The following is a 24,385-nucleotide window of genomic DNA, read 5'->3' as shown; positions in this document are numbered from 1 at the left end:
ATTTTAAACAGAATTTCAAACACTATTCTTTACACTGATGATTGATTACTCCCAGGAACTAAATTGTGCCTCTAGGTATGCTATCAAAGTAAAGTAGGTTACTGCATTCCTCTTACACACATATACTTGAATTGTCATTGAGAAATGACTATATCCTAGCAGTACACAGAAGAGGCATTTCATTTACTGTCCAGTCTTAATCACTAAAATGACTAAAACCACTTTGAGTCACTTCCATTAAAACATTTGCAGAATCACTTCCTGTGCTTTATACAAAAATAAAAGTCTTCATCTTTAGTTAACAAGGCAAAAATGTACCGCTCTCAAGAATAAAAAATGAGCCTTCAGTAAGTTGATTTCTCAGTTTAAATATTTTTCTTAATATTCTAATTTAGCGAAATCAGAAAACACAATAACTGCAATGTCAGCAGGTAGGTACAGCTGGATTTCAAATACTACAGTGATTAAAAACAAGAGAGGGAAAAACAACCCCAAAGCCACTACCAACCAGAAAGTTGGATTTCTCTGTGCTACATGGTGTTACACTGTGGTAGAACATGCCTATCTGAAATGCCTCAGGAATTTTTATTGGCAATTGGTTTCTACCATATCATATTTAAAACACATACCACTGAATTGACAATGTGTCCAATATCACAACTGGTAAACTAATTTTTGTCTTCTGTTGAAAGCAAATTTAAAATTACAGCCTTTAGGAGAGCAGGGTGACAGCATTTCATTATGCACCTCAAGATGTCATTTCTAACATTTCATATTTCAGGATAATATTTCCAAATTATTTACTTATATGTTATATAACTTAGATATTATCACTTATGTTATTTGTTAAGAGCAAGCTAAACTATTTCTTCCTAAAAACATCTAACAAAAAAGGCAAACTAAAAGACTATTCTGAAGGGTAATTATAGTTAAAACTAGTAATAACTTTAAAGGATTGAATGAAAATGAGAGAATATTGAGAGAAGAATATTTCTGGAGAAATAACTGTTGGTGTCATAATTTTTCTACAGCTCAATTTTGTTCTCCACTTCAGTTAATTTCACACTACTGCTAACCAAGAAGGGAGTACCTGTTTTACAATATAAAAGTTAAATGATTTTTTCCTGCATTGTGCTGGAAAGGACTTTGAGCACAATCAGTTGTGTTGGTTGTTTTTTTTTTTTTGTTTTTTGTTTTTGTTTGTTTTTTGTTTTTTTTTTTCCTATCAGAACACAGCTATTTCATTCTCCCAAAGAAACCAGCAGCACTCCCAGAAGTTATTCTGCTTGATTTACTGTAGGAAAGCAACGGGTAGATGAGGGAAGCTGAACATCTGAGTTAAAGTTACCATGGATTGGGAACTGCAATAAAAAATACTTAAGAAATATGCCCAAATGACATCTGATTTTAAAAAAGAAATTGTACATTATCATCCTCAGCAAATCAAGTATGCTGTAATGAATCAGGAAACACACAATCAAGCCCCTCCAGAGGCTCTTAAAATAAGCCAAACAGTTGCATTACCTCTTTGATATTGTATGCATCCTCTAGTAAGACACTGTAGAGTATAACTGAGACTTTTGGCTGCCATATCTGGGCTTCATTCTTATTGAAATAAAGATGTACAACAGGAGTTCAATGAGAAACTTCTTCAACATATTTCTGTTGAACCGTTCTGCGCTTTTTTTTTTTTTTTTTTTTTTTTTTTTTTTTTAAGGTATTCAAAATGACTTTCGTTGGTTGAATCTTTACACAAATTAAAGTACTGACAGGTGTAAGTAGGCACTTTGTTTGATTACTTTTAGCTACAGACAGATGCACCTAATTCCCACAGTGGCTCAGCAGGTGTTTCCCAGCAGCTGGTGCCCTTTACTGCTTTGCCTTTGTAAGTGTTCCCATCAGACTTTCAACAATTTCAGAGGCAGTACTACACAACATACACATACTCTGCAGCTGTGTAGAAAATGAAACAGGCTTAATGGTTTCTTCAAGTCAGTTTTACTTCATGTTAATATTAAGATGTGTATTTGTTTATCTACACTTGTTATTTGCATGAAGGAGACAGGAGCAACCCAAAACCCAAATAACTGCAAGAATATGCAACAATCCAGAGAGAGTTACATATAAAAACAAGATTTTTTAGCAAATTTTGCATAATTCATACACAGATGAGTTTAAAAAACTGAAAGAAATGAAATTTTCTATGTTTACTAATACAGTGCTCAGTATTAGCCTCTGTCCCATATAGTCAATTAATTATTCTTGTCATTAAAACCATACTGCCTGAGAAATGACAACCCAGATTTTACACAGCTGCTTTCAATAAAGAAAGTTGCACATTACTAGTACTTAGACCAAGCAGAGTATCCATAAAATGAGGATCTGTTGAACTTTCAATTACAACATCACTAGTGAAAGACCATTTGAAAACACTACTTGAAATTCTGAAGGACTATTTTCTTGCTGTACAAACACTTATCAGTGTTTTTTAAAAATATTTTCATTAATATCAAACCACTGAAAATAAAAACATGTTCATGCATACAAAAAGAGCACATTTAATAGATTTCAATAGCATCCTTGCCACCCTTAACATCCCCAGTACCTTAAGTGCAGCTTGTTCAGGTAACACAATAACCAAAACTCTTATGTGAGTATGTAAACAGACAAGCTGACACTGAAAATATGCATTGCTATAATGTACTATCTAAAAAACTTCCCTAACAGCATTTAGAAACTGATTGTTCAAGAAAAACAATGAAAACATTCCTGATCTTAAAAAGAATAGAAGACTATGAAATATCTTCAGTGAAACCTCACATGACAATGCTACTCAAAGAACAAATGATCAGATCATAATGTAAGCAGAGACAATTTTAAGGCGCTACAATATATGTCATACCTTAAAGCAAAGGGAATCCTATGGGCCAAAAAAACAGACTAAAGGTATTTTTTCACCTTTGTGGGAACTCATCTTAAAAATCTGTGTAGATGATCTGAAGAAAGCCGTATTACCAAGGACACCTGCAAGCAGTCTGATTCTAAAAGAATCAAACTCGTGCCATATCAGACTAAAGAAAACATCCCTCTGCCAAGCCCATGAAAATAAAGATCTATGACAGAAGTAAACAGGGAACATTGTTTTGGAATAAGAAAAAGGTTAATTGCAAATTATTATTGTTTTAATCAAGGAGCAACCAACTGAAAATGTAGATGCAAATGGGCACCTGTGAATGTCTCCAGAAATACCACTAACCTAAAATTCAAAGAAAGAATCTCTCAATTACTTCCCCATACTTATGCCACAATAACAAAAGCTCGAGTTCATTATAATTCTCTGTTGAATATTCTTCTGATTTCTAAAGCCAGTAGTCTGCTTTTAAATGAAAACAATATAGTGATTCAATTCACATAATTATACCAAAAACGTAAGTCACACTATATTAACACCTTAAGGAGCACATAATTTTAACAAATACAGGTTTACTTACATCTGATCACTTATATAATTCCTAGCTCTGAAAACCATGAGCAACAAGACACATTCCTTTCTGTCCCGAAAGAGATGAACTTTGTTATTGCTTCCATAATGGTGTATTGACACAAATGTATGTATGGTCTGCTACTCAGTGGAAGATGCTTTCCGTACTTCATAAAATCTGACAAGATGACACTTCTGTTTATGTCCATCACCAGTAATTCACCATGTTCCCCTCTCTTTTGTATCCCACATGCATCTGTATAAGGGGCACAGATCTGTTTTGGTGTTTTATTTCTTTTTTTTGGTTTTTTTTTTTTTTCCTTACTCATCTCCCTTTTTTGTATTCAAATCTTTTCTTTCCACTGAAAAATTAAAAAAACAAAACTGTGTAGCTGAAGGAGACAGAGGGGGAGGATACATAAGATAGTGGTGATGACTTTATTAAGAAGCATCTTCAAAAATCAACTAAGAATCAATAGGAAATACACGTAGAAGAATCATAGAAACACCAAGCATAGAAAAGACCTGCAAGATCATTCAGTTCAACTGTCCACCTGTCATCAATATTTCCCACTAAACCATGCCCCTCAATACAACATCTAAACATTTCTTGAACACCTCCAGGGACAGTGACTCAGCCACCGCCCTGGGCAGCCCCTTCCACTGCCTGAATTCTCTCTCTTGGAGAATCATTTCCTAATGTCCAACCTGAATCTCCCCTGCTGCAATTTGAGGCCATTCCCTCTAATCCTACTGCTAGTTACATGAGAAAAGAGGCTGATTACCGCTTCACCACAACCTCCTTTCAGAAAGGTGCAGAGAGAAGACATATACAACACATATGGTGTGTTTCTTTATATGTACCTACAATAAAAATATAAAATTTAAGTATTATTATTATTTTTTAAGTGCCTAGGATAACTTTGGACTGAGAATGGAAGTAGCATCATGGATTATGAGCAAGAGGCCAATCACGTCACACATTCTTAACGCAGAGATGCTTCAGAATAGTTTGTTTCTCACCCTGTGTTGACAAGTCCTCTCAAGGACAGCATCAAATGTATCTTTATGACAAGTCAAAAATCACAGTTCTGAAATGTTAAGGATATATCACAATCCTTACCAAAATTTATATATATTTTATTTAAATAACTTTGCTAGTTATGTTCTAGAGGTAATTCATGAAATAGCTAAGAGATAATCACATTCATGATTTGCTTCAGCTCTTAGGAGCTAGCAAATATCTATGATGTGTATTTCAGAATAAATAAATCCCACCCATATGGTCAAACTTTATTTCTTGATTTCCATTTCAGTATTGCTACTCTAAAAAACAGAAAGTCTTTATCCTCTAAAAAAGTTAAGTCTTTATTCTCTCTCCTTTCACAAGAAGTAATAAGCAGTTATTCAAACATTACGTCATATATTTTGATACAGTTTTCAGACATGAAAAAAACTCTCATTTCAGGAGACATATACATTGGAAGAATCATTGTATGGTGAAATCAGATTGTCAGACAAAATTCCATCCATTAAATCTGTCTTAATTACAAATTTTGTTATATATCTACTTTTTTTTCTAACTTTTTGTTTTAATGGTAGTTTCTCCAACTTTGGATTACAAGCAAGTATTGAGATCAGAATTCCATTGTATACGTTGTGTGCCATGGCAACAGATCTCTTTGATGACAAGTAATTTTTATTTCTAATAAGAAACAGGATTTTCCTATTCAAAAGATAATAATTTTATGCAAAACAGATTGTAAACTGCTGGTTCGTTATTGCATGTTTAACCTCTGTAGAATATTCACTCATAAAAGGTGAAGACACCCCAAATCCAAAATATGAGGGCTGCTGCAAAAGTAATGCCTCCCATATTATAATACTGGCCCATGACATCAGAGGTGATTTTGGGGGTATGGTAGATCAGTAGAGACTGATCTGTCTTGCCAGTATTCTGTTACACGTTGTTGCCATGTGACAGATGGCTGCAGAAAGGCAGTCTGGAAAGCAGCATCTGATATAGAAGTGCATATAAAGCAAAGGTGTGGAATTGAATTCCTCCAGGTGAAAAAAAAAGCTGTGCTCATTGACATTCATCGATGGAGACCAGAGAGTGGATTTCAGCACAGAAACGTGGTGGGTGGTGTGTTTCATTCACCTCCACTGGTGCAAATTTCTACAAGCATAGCTAACAGTAGAGTGTTGAAAAATAGTGTTTTGTAGCTCACAATTTGCTCTATCAAATAGTTTTATTGTGTTATTAACAGCTTTTTTAAACACGGTATGAAGATTTTTATTCTTTTATTTTTAAGCTGGGACTAACATTTGTGGAACTTGAAGATTTTTGTTGTTTTTTTTTTTTTTTTAGATCAGCTTCCTAGTATGCTTTCAATGGATAAATAACAAAAATCTCAATAATATGAGAAATATGTTTAAACTAATCGTTCCAACAGTCAATTTGCTATTTGGAAAATATGCAAATGAAATATACACTGAAATAATCTGTAGAATAAATGTTCAAATACTCAGGATGTGAAAAATGTAATTTATGCAACAGCATCTACACTTTGATTCAGTGGGCCTGTTTGTACAACTCAAAAAGCAAGAAAACATTACAGGAGAAAAAAAGGGAATATTGATTTTGTAATAATTCCTTCATATAATGTACAGGGAAAAAAAATAAAAATCTTGTGTTCGTATAAGGAAATGGCTATGGCGTGAAACAAAGAAATAAATCCTGAAACCCACTTTAGGTAAAAACCTGAAGTCATTTTTCACCAACAGTAATTTGTTAGGTAAAACCTGTTTTCACAGTCTTGAAGAGGAACTTTCCCTGACCTGAGTTTATGACTTTAGAGGTACATTTATTTGGCAAAAAGTCTGGTGCAAAGCCACCTTTATAGTAAGTACAAAAATATATTTCAGTGGTAGTCAAGCTGCATGTCAAGCAGCCAAAGGCTCATACATTTAAGCTTGCACTTAGTCTGTTTTTTCACATTCTTGTTATTAAAACAACCTAGCTAACATGCCCCTTTTGTAAGTAACAGTACAGTAATTCTTCAGACCAAACAGATGTGACCAACTAGCTACTTATAAGCCACTTGTGCTTGTACTGTGGTGAAAACACAGCTCTCCAAATACCAGTAAATGCCAATAATAATAATTATCTACAAATTGTGTTGGAGGTGGGATTTGCTGCCTTGCAGTAAAGCAACTATGCTGTCCTTCTCTGTGCAACTCCTCCTGTGGGATGCAAGCACCTTTCTTCCACTGACAACATAAGAGATGCTCCTGAGCAGCAGCACAGCATCTTCCACTCAACAGGCATAGGAAAGAAAGAAAATGATATGACATCCATGGAATTACGCTGTGGCAGGAGGGGAAACAGTACAAACTGAAGCTTAGAAAGGTAGGGGCATTAAAACTGCTGATAATGTCAGCAGTTTATGACAGATGGTACATTGTGCTTTTACAGAAGATAAATTGTGAAAGGTTGGCCACTTCATTTCACATTTGCAATCTACTGATTGCAGTTATTATTATGGGATATTTTGGGATTAAGCATCTGCAAGAATTTGGATTTTTCCAGTTTAAATCATGTGTTTCATCTTAGTATCTCTATCACAGCCAATCTAGCCATAAGGTTTCAGATAATGCTTTATTGAACCAAAATATATTATTTTGATGAAAATATGTTATTCATTTATTATGGAGTGTAGCTTAAGGTGTATTCGGATTACACTTCCAAGCTTACAAATAACAGCTTCCTACTGAGACACGTGCTAATTTGAGGTATTTTTTTCTCCCTTCGATGTTGATTCAGTTTTGCTATTTTGCCTCACATTTGTTCCAAAAAATGAGTCTACAGTTTTGTTAATGTGATTTGTTAAAATTATTACTTAGTGAAATGTATTTATGTCCTCAGACAACATTTATGTCAACCTAAGGAGGTAAGAGAAATATAAATAATCTAAAACAATACTTAAAATATTTTAAATGCAAGATTACTTCAGCTTGCAAGATAGAGGTTTAGCTCTTGCCAAAAAGTTCAAAATATAAATGAACTCCTTATCATGATCTCAGTTCTAGACTCAAGAATTCTGAAGACTAAATTTAAACCAAGCATTTACCTAAGTAAATATTACATAGTCAAAGACTGCACCTTAACACCTGTGACCAAAATCATAACTGAAGAGAAATACACATACAGCACTTAAAAATCACTCTTGTGCAAATGAAAACCTACGGACTAAAAAGTAATGCTCCTATGAGACTAAATTCTTGCATAAATAAACACTTCACAGTCAGATTTAGTTCTTTTCAATCCTCAGGGAAAATACATTCAATAAATGCAGTTCAGGTTTTTAACCTTAAATTCGTGCAGTTACAACTTGAAATTCTCAAACCAAAAAGTTGGCTCCTTTATAATATCACTGTGTTGAGTGCAATCTATGATTGTTAGGCCTGTGTTGGACTTGATGATCCTTTGGGTTTTTTCTAGCCTAAATGATTCTATGATTCTCCCCCCTAAAACGGAATCCACACCAGCCATTAAAAAAACAACTTGCCATAAGTCAAACCTAAGTAGAAGCACCACTCTGCTGATGTATGTGTATGTTTAAATACTCATCACACATTCGTAATTCTTTGCTGCTGACAACTTGTTAGATATTCCATTCTTCAAGTGATTTGATACACACAATGAAAAACAAGCAAGTACATGTGATAGAATACTGCTGGTTCTAGACTGTGAATATTAAACCACATTTGTTGCTATTTTCTTTATTCCTTACCTCAGCTTTTTTACCACCATATCATCAATAAATTTTAAAAAGTTAACATGTTACTTGCATTCTTTCCTCATTGCTCTCATTTCTATCAGCTAATTTTTACTAATAATGCAGCCTTCTTGCTACTCCAAAGCAGTATTCCAGAAGGTTTCGCACCCTGTACAGCACACGGTACTCAATACTATGCACCAGCATCATGCTATAAGAATAATCTGCACAATAGTGCAAAGCAGTCACTAGCCAATCTTCAGCAGTCAAGAGAAAGAAGCCCAGACTCACTTTTCTGTGTGGCTTACAGAAAGAGAACAGAATGGAAATAACCTTGTTGTTTCTTTATTTTTTAAAGAACATTCAAGTCACAGCTCTAAACCACAAACAGCTGAACAGGTAATGACAAAGGAACTGAGAACTGCAGCTCACAAAGTAGAAGTTTAGAGAACGAATTTCCTTGATCAGATTCATCATGAACAAAATGACACCCTCCAACAAATATTCTCAAAATTAGTGATGAAATTAAATGGCTATATCTGCATGTTACAAATCACATTATTAAGTGGTAATGTTTTCTCCAAATTGTTTTTAATAGCAAAGTTAAAAAAAAGTTCATATCTCTCAACTGCTTTACTCACCTCATCTAAGTCTTTAATGTAAACAATTTTCTCTTCAATTCCAATAGGCATTGGTTCACTATGGGGGATCTTCACCTCTTCATACATTTTGTTGTTTTCCCTCTGAACTGATTCTGGTAATAACACCTAAAACAGTATTACAGGAAAATTAATTGAAAATATGAAAACAGAAAATTTAATTACTTATATACCACTTCAAATAATGTTTCATTACTTCCCTTCAAAAAAAGGAATCCCAAATAAAAGCAATTCTTTTTGATTCATTTTATAGATAGCATAGAACCTCCTAAATGGAAAATAAACAGTTTTACTACTCAGAAAATGGTTTCAAAAGGATTAAAAAAGAAGAAAAATAAAATATAACTCCACTTTACTACATTTCAAGAATAGAAATTTCATAAAGTCAGTTCAATGGTTTACAAAAATCGAAGGAAAAAAACAGTATTTTAATGGCCTAAGTGACCCTAGAAATAAAAATAATCCGTACTATAAATACTAACATATTTATTTCTTCTAGGGTTAAAATAAAAACAAAATGTGTGTATTTAAAATACTGAGTAAAGAATCCAGCATAGGATTCCCATTAGTAGGGAAATCTCACAGAGAACAAAGGGAAACCTGCTGCACTTTGCTTACGGGGATAGTTGTACTGCTGTAGAAGGGCCATGCATCAAACACGTACCTTTGCACCTCCAATGAATGCTGATGTTTTCATAGCTTCAGCTCGGGAATCGTAAACATGTGGATAATGAATTCTGTTGAACTCTACCTCTCTCTGTCTACTCAGGACAGGCATACTTCGAGCATTCAAAAGTGCTAATTCCCTGTAAACAGAAAAATAGCAGAAATTCTGCTCACTGTAGGCAGCCACCACAAAAGCTAGGCAAGGTACATTAAAGTAAGAGCAAGAGTTAGGGAAATGTATGAAAAAAAAGCATTGCATAAAGTTATTAACAATGGAGTTTTACTTTGTCTTCACTGGCATTAGTTAAACTATGTTCTTATAGCACACTTGTTAAATAAAAATCAATACAATCACTGCAACGCTGACTCCCTAAATTAATGCAAGTTTGCATCTTTTTACATTATATAGCAACAAGTATTCATAGTTAAATAACAGTACCACTGTATTCTTCTCAATATGAAATGCAACACCTTATTTGCTTCTTATTCTTACCCTCCCTTATTCTTCCCACTACCTTTAGTTGATAACATGGAAAATAGTACCCATTAATCTGGAGAAGAAAAAAAAGATAGTTTTGATAGATTTAGTACAGAGTTCATAAATCTTAAGCAAGAAGTGTACATACAGAAAGTAAGAAAGATAGCCTACCCCTCTAATCTGCATCTCCAACCCACATAGATGAGACCAAGAAGATTCTCATTAAGCAGATCACTGCTCTCTTTTCCTGAAAATTAGGTTTTCATATTAAACAAATTCTACACTTGTAATAAAACGTGACTTGAAGTCAGAATCACCTCATCTACAAAGCAAACTAAAAGAAAATAAACATTTATGGTAGGTTGAAATAGCAATTACAACAGAAGTATTTTTCAACATTTGGCATTTATTACCTTTGCATTCGCAGCTCTTTGGGATCAAAACACATGAGTCCTTCACCAGAAACTTCTCCATCTTCCCCAGCTTGTTTTTCTCTTCTGGCATTTCGTTTTTCTTCACGACGATATTGTTTCATTAACAGCTTTTCTTGTTCAGACTGAATTGTAACTTGACAACCATAGTTGGGTTTAGCATTTTCACCTATAAACTTCTTGCACTGCTCTGCAACATGAAAACAGGTATGCATCTTTTTAAGTACTAGATTCCATCATTTTTGTTGCCCAGTTTTCTTCTAAACATATGTTTTTTTAAAAGGCTTAGCCTTACTTAATTATGCAGAAGTTGGTCTTAAGAGTCCATAAGAAGTAACAGCTCATAGGACATTTGAAGTCACGGTGCAAGAAAGATTCTTTATCCCAAAGCAAGAGGTGGAATACTGCAGACTAGCAGCAAAAGGAGGGGCTATCTTTTTGGGACTGATGATAATTTCATCAACACTGGAAAAGTCACTTATTTGTCCCCTTAATGTGCATACGTTGCTAAGTAAAAAGGCTGTGCATGTAGACTAAACAAACTTGTTTTGTTGTTTTTAAAACAGCCTCTTCACCTAACATTAACCGTGCATTTACTGGATAACATGACTGCATTGAAAGCATACCCACAGCTTCGTTTCCCTGAACACATGAGAAAAGAAGTGTTATTCTGTACAGCCACAAGGACTCTTTCCTTTTATGTGGAAAAGCACTAGGACTGAACAGTTCGCAGTATAAAACTGAATAGTTACAGTACACAGCAAATCCAAGGAACTTGATAAAGCCCAGTCACATCTGCTTTTCCAATGCCATTACTGTTATTAATTCCAAACTTAAAACAAAGACATAATCAAGTCTTCTATATGCATTGTGATGGATGGATTTTTTTGTTTGTTTTTAACTGTATCAGTACTTTTAAACATCTGACTTCAAAATTCGGCAGATTATTAGCTGCAGAGGTTTGATTGAGTGTAACATACTCAGCTGTTTTGAATGTACTACTGCAGTCTATCTCTAATGTTGAAAACTGAAATAAACTCAATTGAGTGACACTTTGAAGAATCTGTGCCATTGTCTTACCAGCAGTAACGGGGCACTAAATAAGGCATCTACAACTTGTTAGATATTGCTAAATTAAATCTAATAAACTGTCAGAATTCCCACAGCAATAGCATTAACTCTGTCTGTCTCATATTTAAAGGGGATAATAATTGATACAATTTTCTGCCGAAATTTAATTCAGACGTAACACACTAGGGCTACTTTGTCTGATAAGCACAACAATCATATTTTTAGCAGTGAAAGTAAATTGTATAATAACAGTCATGCCATAAATATTCAACATGTGCACACTTCTTGCCTTGTGCCTATTTTCACAAGACACTAAGAGCTCAAAGTTGACTGTTTTTCCAAATCCTAATGACTCTCTTCCCCACACGCAATTTTTGGAAGCTGAGACTTGAGTGCCCATTAGGGATTACACTTCAGTCAAATAAAAAGAAGAGGGCCCTACTAAAATAAACAAGCTGAACTTGGGGCAGAGCATCTTCAGTCTCAGAGAAGATACTCAAACACTATTAACTTCTTTACTACAGTGAAAGAAGCGCTAGGGCATCAGTGGTAAAAGCTCGTCTTGAAAGTGCAATACTGAAAATATCCTTCCTACATTATTCTAGCAGAAACGTCCACTGATTGCATACCAAGAATAAATTTGCAATAGCTTCCAAAATAATTTTATTAAATAAGAAAATACTTTTCTAACAATTTGCACACAGTAGAAAGACTATAATAGTTTAGTTTCTAATGTAGGACTAGGGGTAATGGGATGAAAGTACAGCATAGGAAGTTCCACAAAAATGTGCGGAAGAACTTCTTTACAGTGAGGGTGACGGAGCACTGGAACAGGCTGCCCAGGGAGGTGGTGGAGTCTCCTTCTCTGGAGATATTTAAGACCCACCTGGACGCCTTCCTGTGTGACATGGTGTAGGGAGCATGCTTTGGCAGGGGGGTTGGACTCGATGATCTCTAGAGGTCCCTTCCAACCCCTACAATTCTGTGATTCTGTGATTCTGTGATTTATTTTGATTATCTGAGAAATTAAAAAAAGCCCACCAAGAACAAAATCTTTTTATACTCATAGTTTCTGCTTTGAAATCACTAGGAAATAAAGCTTATGTTTTTTCTGATTAGTTTAGACAAATCATCAGCACAGCAGAAGGTGAACTCGCAAGCCCTTGCCTAAATAGCATTATATTTAAGAGAGACAAATTACGGTTTATTTGCATTTTGAAATTATTGTGAGGATACAGGTGTCTAGCAGTATTAGATTGAACTACCTTTTTTTCTAACTCCACGTGTTGTGAACACGCAGCGGATTGCACAATGCTTTTTCTTTGCAAGATTTATCCCAAATCACAATCAACTCACAGTCAGATTTACTTTTTGTCAGGACAGACAATAGGAACGCTTGTATTTAAGCAGCCATTTGTAGAAGATTTTAAAACTAATAGTCTGTGTGGGCTATTAATCTTATAAAAACACAATCAAAGTATAAAACTTGAACTCTCTTCTTCCTTTCATTTATCCATCTTTTGGTTTAACTATATTTTTTTTTTTCCAGAAGTAGTTTTACTGCGTTTTTTCTCCCTAAGACATTTATGTAATGATATCTACAAGGTGGATAATACAACAGATGAGGAATAACTGATGATCAACTTGTTGCCATGGTAGTGCACTAAAATAGATGCAACTGTTAATAAAATTATTTACAAATTACACATGCCTATACACAATTATAAAGTAAATATGTGACATAGGCTTATTTACTCTGATATAACACCCCACCATTACCAAGGAGGTATTTTATAATTACTTACCTTGCAGAATCTGGAACTTGTTATCATTTTGACAACTCAAAGATCTTTCCACAATCACAGACCTGTTCTGTAGGAGCTTCTCTATAAGTTCAAAACCTTCCGGGCCTAGCAGTTCAAATAGCTACAAAGAAAGTCATAAGACATTGTGCAAATTAGCACAGAATCACAAATAACCAATTTTAATTGTAATAAATTTTTAAACAAAATTACAAATTACTAATAAAGCTGCAGAAATTCCATCCCTGTTACAGGATGTTAACAGCGATTTTAAAGACTTTCAACTCCAACCAATTCAGCCCAAAAGGCACCATCACTAGCATTCAACCAGGTTCTCTGTCATAAAAAGTTTTCAGCTGAAAGACTTAAAAATCTGTTGATCTTCTGTATTAAGTAAAATATAATCTCTTGCTAAGATTCCTACATAAAATTCAACTCAAGACTAAATGTTACGCATTTTTCTTATATTTATGATGTATTTCCATTTATCATTTTATGAAAGAGTAGAACTTCAGCATTGTAGGACTCAAATATTTCTGCTCCTACCATGTAAAGGAGAGGGTTTTCTTACTATCCTGTATTTCATTTGCTAGCTCCTTAGACAGTTTTGCTGTGGCCGCCTGATTACTGCCGTCTAGGAAATAGTGTTATGTTGCTTCTTACATATTTGCAAAATGTTGAACAGTGTCAAGGGCAGCAGATTTGTGATCCCTCTTTTTCAGTCCAAACTGGACTTCAAAAATAGGTTGCTATTTAACAGTAAAGAGGAAAAAAAAGTGTTACTCCTAACCCTCAGGATTTCTGAGAAAAACATCAGTCATGTTTTTGTACAGTGATGTCATGAAATTTATAAAATTTTGTATTTCTTTTATTAAAGTAACTACCTACTGGAAACTGAAGAATTAGTCTGGAAAAAATATATATATCTATGAAAAGAATGCAACAAATGTGGTCAAACAGAAAATCCTCCACTTGGATAAGAGTAACAGTGCAAAAATACAGGACATTAAACTGCTGGCTAGACATCAATTTTGTTGACAAGGATCTCAAACTATAATGGATTTCCTTTTATCCAGCCTTCTCTAACAATCATCATTAATTCTTGTCTTTTACATAGCTATTCTCTGTCACTTTACTGCTACATTTTCTTCAACTTCAGATAAAGACATAAGAGGGCTTTGTTTATATATCAAAAAAGAAAGCAGCAAGCTAGTACGAGTAAATTTGAAGAACAAGTATTTTGTAATGTATATGGCAGAATAAAAATTAATTTAAAACCCAAAAAGAGTTTGAAATAACTTCGTGGTAGAAGAACCAAATACAAATTTTGCTACTGTTTTCTCAATTACAGAATATGATCAGGACAGGGAAATCTGATGGCTTCAAATTCATCCAGATCTGAGCTGAAATATTCAAGGAAACACACACAGTGTGTGCATATTCAGACTTACTGTTTTGACAATAAATAAATAAAAATTAATCATAAAAATAAAAAAAGTCAAGCAATACATTATTCCTAAAACAATGATTATAGACCTACAGCTCTGTAGAGGACTTCAAAGTATCTCTATGACTAGAAATAAACTATAAAAGGATCCATTACAAAATACGTTTTTCTTAGTTGACATACCTGAGATAGTTTTTCAAAGAGAAAAGCCTCTTTCCACAGCTGTTTTCCCAATATACACTCAAAAAAGCTATTTGAACTGGTCAGAATAGTAGAACAGTGCAAATAAGCAGTAAAGTTACATGCCACATTATACTTCAGGGCCAGAGACAGGTACTACAATAAGACAGCACTTCTCACTTTACTTCAGTGCTCTTCTTTTGAACCCCTAGCTCACTAGGGATACAAAGACATATCCTAGCCTCCAGTTCACTGGTCAAACAGAACCAAACACGTGACAGTCTCTGCAATATTTACATAAAATTCACTTCATTTTGCCTTCTTGATTTTTGAACAGAATGTAGTACTAATTTGCTACCAGCAGTTTGAGAACAGTCTATATAATCTAGCAAGGCTTCCTACTGTCTGAAAAGGAGGGAGGCTTTGAGAACATTTTAAACAGTTCAGTCAAACTGAGATCATTGTCCAAAACAGAGAAAAGAAGGGAAACAATATAGAAGAACCAGCAACAATGACCTGTTCTTACTGACTGATAAATTGTCTCACCCCCTCTGGGAGCTTGCCAGAGATCATAGGTAGGACACAATCATGAAAAGCTAAACCAAGAGGTAAGGGTAAGATCTAGGACATGGCAATTAAGCTACGCATCTGACACCATCTACCATTGATGGTAGAAATGGTGACAATGATAGAAAGAAATGGCAAAGAGCAGAAATAAAGGAACTTGAGGTCTAGTCTGTGAGGCCAACATTTTATTAATTACCAGATGTATTCATACGGTAGGGAGTAAATCACTGCTTTCTAATTAAGGTATTAAGAACTGGCACAGAATCCTGTTGTTTCAAAGATTCTCTATCTTCTTGCTTGCTTAGACTTTCAATAACAAGTCAAAGTCCGTTCAAAAGACTTTCTGCCATTCCAGAAAAACTTCTGATACTTGTTGGAGTCTTTAAATCTTATTCCCAATGTAACTAACTAAGCAAAAAACAATGTGAAGATGATAGTCACTATTAAGGATCTAAACAACAACAGAACCTCAAGGTAACTCATGAAAATTGATTTATGAGCTGGAGAGGAAATAAACACTACTTCTTGGATCCAATTTCAATCAAGTGAATGAAGAGTCTGGCATCTTCAGATAAAACAGAAAATTTGCCTTCTTTTTTAATAATCACACTACTCAAGTAATCTTGATCGAAGTCTAACGAGCAAACACGAGTTTAAAAAAACACAACACAGTTTATCTTACTCAAGACGGAAAGAGGTGTCAAAATTTGCGCAAAGTAACCACCTCACTGCTGCTATCAATCTTACACTGGAAAGCTCTTACACTTCATTGCGACAGAGTGACTGCTTAAATCAAAGAGCAGAAAAGAGAAAACTAGGAGCTGTTTTGAATGAAAACCATCTTGTAGGAGAGAAGGAGCATCATAGCAGAGACAACATATGTTCAAGAAACAAAGTGCCCTTTTGCTAGACCACCTCGTATCTATAGTAGTTGGGTTTTTTGTTGTTGTTGTTGTTTGTTTGTTTGTTTTCATTTTTTATGGTATACATCAAGATTATTGACAAAGTTTGGAATGGCTAAACCAGTTGCAAAACAGAAAAATCCACTATACCCATAGTACTTAGTAAACATTAAAAAATCCCCAAGAAGATCTTACACACGTTTGTGCGGAACTTCTAATGCTTCAGTTTGCGGCCATTTCCCCTTGTCCCATCATCATGTAATGCCGAAAAGAGTCTGGCCTCATCCCTTTGCCTCCTGCACCTTAGATATTTATAGACATTGATCAGTTCAAAAATTAATCATTTTGTTGCAAGAAAGAGAAACTGGAGAGCACTAGTTCTGTCCCTTTTCACAAAAAGGAGGACAACGAATGGACAGGCTACTGTGACTGGGGCCTGGCTCAACACCGGCTTGAGTCCTGACAGTTTCCTCTCATTCTTTTTTAATGAGGCTTGCCATCTCAGCTCTCTACATCTTTAATGTTAGGAACTGCTCTCAAACTGCAGAGGGTAAGCATTTAGGGATTTTATTAGCTTTTTTGAGGGCTAAGAAACATGAATTCATAGAATCATGATCCATTCATTGTTCTTTCACAGTTAACTGCTATTTCCTTATGCCCCTGCCTACAACATCTTCATGCCTGGAATACAGGAACAAGATAAGCGTTTACAATGAATTTTAATATTAAAGAAAAAAAAAAAAAAGCCACAAAGACTCTCCCATAGAACAGGCTCATTTTATTCTTGCTGCTAAAATCATTCATAGCACTGAACTTACATTTCATCATGAAAGAATGAAAAAATTAGACACAGAAATCAACTGAAAAAGCTGAATATTCCTTCTGCTTGCCTCTCAAGAGAGATTACTGTTAGGAAAAAGATTTTAGACACAATATTTGATTCTAGAATAAGGGTGGAGAATAAAAAGTTGAAAAAATATGTTCTACTCCTCACAATTTATATACTTTAAGAAGCTAATTACTATGTTTGCTTCCAAATTAAATGCTCTCCATTAATCAAACCCAGGTGCTAGAAGGGTCATATCCATTCTAATAACCCGCAGGATAAAATTTTTAGCATTCAAATGCCAACTAGAAATCATAAATCTTAGGAGGACAGCAAAACTGAGGACTATGTTGATGACAGCATAATGGCATATTTTAATGAAGAAATAACTAAAGTAACAGCAAGTTCTCTTAAGTATTTTCCTAGTCTCATAATTATTTCTAGTAAATTCTGCTTATTCTCTACTTATCTTGATTGCTCATCCCAACAAAGGGACAAAAAAGAAATCGATGATGGAAACAAAGAGTGTGGGTTTGAATAGTGGACCTGGTTCTGGCATTTTAAGCCCATAACCTGAATGCTGTTAGTAACTTCTTGAGCCTGCATTAAAGAAGATTAGATACTAAGTAGCATTGCAAGCTACATTTAAAAATATATATATATTAAACAAGGTTGGGTGCAGGTCTCAGATTACAGATATTCAGAACACAAGCCTTTCTGCACAGCCTAATAGGAAAAAGAGATGCATATAGTCTTGTTTGGAAAACTTTGTATGTCTCTAAGAGGAAGTGGCACAAAGTGGTGTAATTCTGTAGCCCATGTAGTTGCTACCACATCACGTTATATACATTATTATACATTATTCTGGCATGAAATGTCAGTATCCTAGATCCTGAGAGGAGGCAAAGGAATTTAGCAAATATTCTCAGCTACCTTTTTATTAAGTTATTATGAGGCAAACTAGACAGCAGTCAATAATTGGAGAGGTTGTGTGTCAGTCAGCATTTTCTTGAACACCAGCCAAACTATTATGTCCCTTGAAGCAGGAACAGATTGTGCCCAAAAGGCAACCCTGAATGTCTTCAATAAAAGTACCAGATGACTTCAGCTACTACTCAGTGACCATGAATACACAGATGATGTGATACATGGTCACTCTCATTCGTTTGAATGATTTCTTAAATTTCATTTTATGTGCGCAGTCTTAATATCTGGAAGAAATTGTGGTAAGTAATCAATCTAGGAACCAGAAGACAAGATGTGTCACACTGCATTAGAATGGTGAGGCATGGTCCCCATGCTAATAATTTTTACTGAGTAAACTCTAGTTATATAGAAAAGGCAAGGAGACAGATACAAAAGATCTGCAGGAAGCAGTCTATCCACCAGGGCACATAATAAACAAGGAGCTGAATCCCAATGGTACATATAAAGGAAATTATTTTGGGGTCAGTCTTAGCTATAGAAAGTCCATCCTTACTGTTGAACTGCTAGTTCAGTACTGCAGCATGATTTTAACTACTGTAATATTAAAAGTAATATTTGTGTTACAGTTTTACAAGGTGAAATTTAGAAGGGGTCTTAGAATAATTATCTCCTTATGCTGACCTCAAATATGAGGTAGAGAACAGTGAACACTGTGTGTATCAACTTATCTCCCACACAAGGGCATTTTCTTGATTTCTGCACCTTCTGTGAGGTGGGAGGGAATCCTAAAAGTCACAGAAAGTATTTTATTTTCAACTGCAAACAACAGACCAGGAAGGATCTTATTGCCCTGCTGAAGCCTCCAACCTATGTGGGTCTGTACCAATAAATAAAACAGAATACCAACCAGTGCATATCCTATGCAGCTCCCTACATGTATAGGTTAACAACTGGTCGAAGTTATGCAGTACCACGCACATACCTAATTGCTACACCTGCATTTAGTGCTTGTTTGCAAAATGATTTTGTTTTACAAGGTAAATTTTTGAAAAGACTTGCAAGAATCCTGTCCATAGCATGGTCTCAAGTTTCTTCAGCTCCAGAAACAACTCAGTTACTGAAATAAATTCTTTATTTAAAGAAGTATAGGGAAGCTCCAACAGCGTTCTTGGACTGCAGGCTTACTGCAAAAGCTGTCTGGATTAAATAACAAAAGACTTATTTTTTTGAGTATACAGCCTAGGACACTAATTCCACCCATATGGAAACGATATTCTAATTATACCAATCCTTTCCACCTAAGAGAACTGCATAGTCTGAGCAAGCTCAGCCTAACTGCCTGAATCAGAACTGAACATGGATGAGCACTTCCAATGCTTTGAAGATGAGCTGCTGAGAGGCTGCTTGGGTGCAAAATACTCAGGGATCACTGGGATTAGAAGTGACAGAACAACATGCCTGTGGGCAGCCATGCTCACAGGACAACAAACAACTGGTCAGACAGCCTCAAGCAAAGTTAAGTGCCAGCTTCATAAGGAAGAAAGAAAAGTTCCCACTTGTCACAAAAGCCTCTACATGAAAGGAGTCAGGTTCGAATTTTTGGATTTCACCTTCAGTGGATTTTCAGAATAAAAAAAATAAACTAAATACAAAGTTGGAAACTAGATTAAAAATAACAGCAAAATTCTAAGAAATCCATTAAAATAAAAGTAATAAATGAATTTCTTGTTTATACGACAGAACACAGCTGATTAAGAAAGCTGATGGAAAGGTTTTTGTATCACACTGACAATGGGAAAGATATGTGCAAAGATAACGGACATTCTTGTTTAACATTCAACTTATTGTTACTTTTCTTGTTTACAAACTTGCAGAGTAACAAGATAGTAATAGTAATAGTCTCTTTCGGGTTGGAAGGGGCCTTAGAGATCATCGAGTCCAACCCCCAGGATTCGAGCCTCTGTGCTGCAGAGCGGCACTTCTACCACTTGCGCCTCAGGGGATTCGAACACTCGGGCCCCGGTGTTGCAAAGCGGCATTCCTACCACTGCGCCACCGGGGCACAAGATGTGGTAGAAAGGTGGTCTTATTCATGAGACATTTTTAGACCAGCAATACAATTTCTAAGTGGAAATAAATATAAAACCAATTCTTCTTTACAATACAGCCTCTCTTCAGTACATTGGCCTTACCCTCATATTTTTGTATTTCAGTTTCCAAAGAACAAACTACAATTTCATTTCCACTACACACTTGTAGAAAAGCATGGAAGAAAAAATCAAAAAGGAATAACACAACATGGTAATTTCACAGACTACAGGTACCAGGCATTAGGAGGATGAGATTTCTTTTAAATCAAATTGAAATGTAAAGTTAAAACACTGAAACTGATCAGCTACAGGGAAAAAGAACAGTCATTATTTTTCTTTTAGAAAGGAATAAATAAAAAAAAGACACCATCAGATTGTCAGTATATTTCAATACACCTAAATAAGCCTAAAACTGTTGTCTTATTTATATAATTTCCTTTTTGTTCTTGTTCTAGATACCTCCTAAATGTTTTTACTTAAAAAATAGCATAACTTGGGATAGCATAATTCTAAAATATTTGTTGAAAAACTACAAATGGCAGACTATTGACATGTCTTTTAAAAAGCATGCCCTGAAGACCAATTTCAGTATGGAAATGCCTGCTGTTATAGGATTCCATAAGCTAGTATCTATCTATCCACAGAGGTATTTTGGGATCAGCTATTTATCAATTTCCAAAAATAAAATAAATCCTAAAATTAGCTAATCACTGCATTTGATACTTCTCCAAGAACGAGCAGCAGGGGCCATTTCTAAAAACTACAGGCTCATTTGAAATTACTGAATGATTGATTATTTGTAAAGATGCTACACAGATGCTTGCATTACTACTGTAGTAATATAAATCCACGTTCTCCCAGAGAGGAAAAAAAAAGTCCCAAGACAGTGCAATTTTAAAAGGAGAAAGCAGATGCTTGTTTCATTCTATACTGAAAACAACCAAATTAGATACCCAAGTAAAATAATATATATATATATATATATATATATTATATATTATATATACATATATAATATGTACATATGTATATGTATGTATGTATATATACATATACATATGTATATGTATGCATGTATATAAAATATACCTGAATTTAATTAACAGAAAATTTACATTTATTGAAGCTTCTGAATTAGAAAATTTGCAAAACATTCTTTTTTTTCTTTAGAGCTGAGGATTCAATGTACATATAAAGTGGTTGCAGTTGGGACAGAGCAAATATTCTTAGAGAAAACTCCAAAACCAACAGAGTCACTGACCACAGAATCATCTATTGGTCATCCGAGACTTCTGCTATCATTATATAGTCACAATACACAAGAATACACCAAAAAGCTGAGCACCTATCTCATGATGCTTAGCAGAAGCGAACGTCAAAGAGTGACAAACAACTCTAATCCCAAAATCTAGTTCCCTCACAATTATAATAGTGAAGTCTCAGCTTTAATATTATCCACCGAACATTGACAATCCCTGTAAGCTCCCTCTGGGCTGTGCTGTGAAAGACCATACACCCCTCCTGATGCTGGTGAGCTATAGGCTCTGCTCTCCAGCACCAGCCTTGCAATGTGCCCAAGTGGGCAAGAAGCCAAAAAAGACAAGATTTTACCTGAAACACAGCTTTTGGGGTTATTTTAGATGCGCGCAAGAAATAAGTGCTTCAGTTAAAGAAAGATGAATTTTAAGCCTAGCTTTCCATGGAAAAAAAGCCTACAAAACAATCACTGTGTTATTTTCCTCAAGTGAACTACCAAGCAGGTTTTGAGCCTTGGGTAACTTCCAAATTCAACAAATAGAAATTTTCAAACACGGTAAGTAGCCTGTAAGGAGACTGATCCAAACCATCGCTCTTCATGCCTTTTCATCCTGTGAATGAACGCACTGTGAGCACAGCAGTGCTTGCAGACACCACCAGTGAGCACCAGCACAAACTCCATCAGCCAGCAACACCCCCTGTGGGCACGGGAAAATTGAAATATGGAATACTAAGAGCCACAAGAAATCCGCATACATGAATTTTAAGACTCAACTGTCAGTTTTAAAAATATAAAATGATTTGATAGAATAAAATGTTGTATCTAGTTAACAAGATCAGCCTTAATCTTCTGGGCTCCAACTGACCATGTCTTGCAGACCTTGTGGGTCCTTATGTCTCCATTTGTATTTGAAAAGAACACCTCAGCATGAAAAGAAACTGAAAAAGCAAAAATCATATCAACTACAGGGTGGCTTGTTCTAGAAGAAAATCTCATTATGTTTAATGATATATTTAAGCTGATACAAAAATTACCATGAATAGATCAAGCGTCATGCTACCTCAGAGATACAACAAGCTCTCTCACAGTACAAAACTTCACAAAAGTAAATGAATTGATAGGAAAAGTTACTGACAGGAAGGAGATCAACCAGCTACTATTACCAGGATGTACCCTAGCATCTCCTGGCTCTCACGGTGTCTTTTTAATCATTTCTTATGTTCTGTACTCAAAAAACAGCACTCCAACTCTATTGAGTTTGGTTTCTTATGAAGGAAGACAGCATGGCCCTGCTTTTACAAAAAGACAGTTTCCTGTCATCCTTGAGGTTTCAACAGTTCTTGGGCATCAACAGAGCTGTATACTTCAGACTGATTTCAAAGAGAAGGCTGAAACTGGAAAAAGAGAAAACTGTATCAAAAACAACTAGGTTATTTTCTCTGTATCAGAGGTGAACAGATAAGCTTTATTATGGTCAAGAATAACGACACCCAAGCATTGCAAAATGCTTAGTAAATTTAATAAAACTTTAAAGAAAAGACTAGGAGCTTGAAAAGCCAGAGTCAAACCAAGTTAGAAGCTTTGATGATAAGATAAAGATAAAACACCACAGGGGTGATCCATATATGCATGTACTTTCTCATAATGGGTACACTGCTCTCTGTGAACAGGGAATAAATTTTGTGATATGCTAATTTGTTAGGGCTAGAATGCCCTTTTACTGCACAAAAGGGAGAGCCACTTTGATGCTTAAAAGCAAATACATTTTATGAGACAGGTTGATCTGAAAATAACTCAGATGCAGAAGTACATGTTCAGACAAAATTAGAAGATACTGTTGTAGGGTCATGATACAGTGATGAAAATACAGACTGAGTTACTTCAACAAAATATCATATCCAAAATTTACATGTGATGTATAATGCGACTTCCCAACAGAACTACTGCTTCTATTGAATTTTAACTAATAAATTTATAGGAAAGACAGATTGCACTTTGATTATTTTCTGCTTTGCAAAGAAATTCCTATACTAAACTTCTCTGTGATGGTTTTTAAGATGACAAAACAAACAAATTAACTTGTATTAATGGAAGAAACACAACAGTAAACTAAATGGAGGTTGTCCTCAGTGAAGCTCCCCAGCAAAACTCTCACAGCCTTCGAAGACAAAAAAGATAGCAGTAGCAGTAACAGAAAGTAGTAATCTAAGCTATTAAAAATTATTTTAAATTCACTCCTGTTTAAAAATTTATTCCTGTCCTTTACTATGTTCCAAATACAAAGGGACTTGGAAAAATTACTAGCTATTATTTGCTCCATATTTTCTAAAAAAATAACTCTAAACTTATACAGAAGGTGGAGATTCATAGTCATTTGTGAGCACTCACAAAAGAACCCTAGGTAGATTTCCTAAATAGATAGCTCACTTTACAGTTGCTAGTAGATTAGTACAAATCACTATTAGGGTTGGTTGAAGAAGTCTTCAAGAGCAAAAAATGAACATCTCTGGAAGTCAACATAAGCTAGCTATCTCAAACAACCAAAGTGCAGTTTTTAGATAACAATTTAACCACCACTTTGGACTTTGTTTAATACTAGGGCACCAAATTAAAAGATAAATGGCTTAATAACAATGAAAAATTAGTATGAATAGAAGAAACTATGTGACATCAATTTCCATTACTAAGCAATACTGGGAGTCTTAGCTATGGCCTACATAAAAATGAATATTGAAAATTTATTGAAATAATTACTCCTGATTCTCAGCACATTTGCTTAAAACCTTCACAGGCAACTGAACTTCTATATCCAAATTGAG

General features: G+C 35.0%; 1 protein-coding gene across 2 annotated transcripts in view; it reads right to left on the bottom strand.

Moving 5' to 3' along the window:
* ASCC3 (activating signal cointegrator 1 complex subunit 3) overlaps positions 1-24,385 on the bottom strand; it is a 247,601-nt gene that overhangs the window by 191,860 nt on the left and 31,356 nt on the right. For both annotated transcript variants that reach the window (XM_015858848.1, XM_015858850.1), the window contains exons 5-8: positions 13,373-13,493; positions 10,479-10,686; positions 9,586-9,727; positions 8,904-9,029 (exon numbers count right to left, since the gene is read on the bottom strand). In XM_015858848.1, coding sequence (XP_015714334.1) covers positions 8,904-9,029; positions 9,586-9,727; positions 10,479-10,686; positions 13,373-13,493 — 597 coding nt within the window. The remainder of the gene's footprint in view (positions 1-8,903; positions 9,030-9,585; positions 9,728-10,478; positions 10,687-13,372; positions 13,494-24,385) is intronic.

The sequence above is a fragment of the Coturnix japonica genome, chromosome 3 (genome assembly GCF_001577835.2).
Source record: "Coturnix japonica isolate 7356 chromosome 3, Coturnix japonica 2.1, whole genome shotgun sequence".
Classification (NCBI taxonomy): Eukaryota; Metazoa; Chordata; class Aves; order Galliformes; family Phasianidae; genus Coturnix; species Coturnix japonica.
This window is presented reverse-complemented; position numbering and strand designations above follow the sequence as displayed.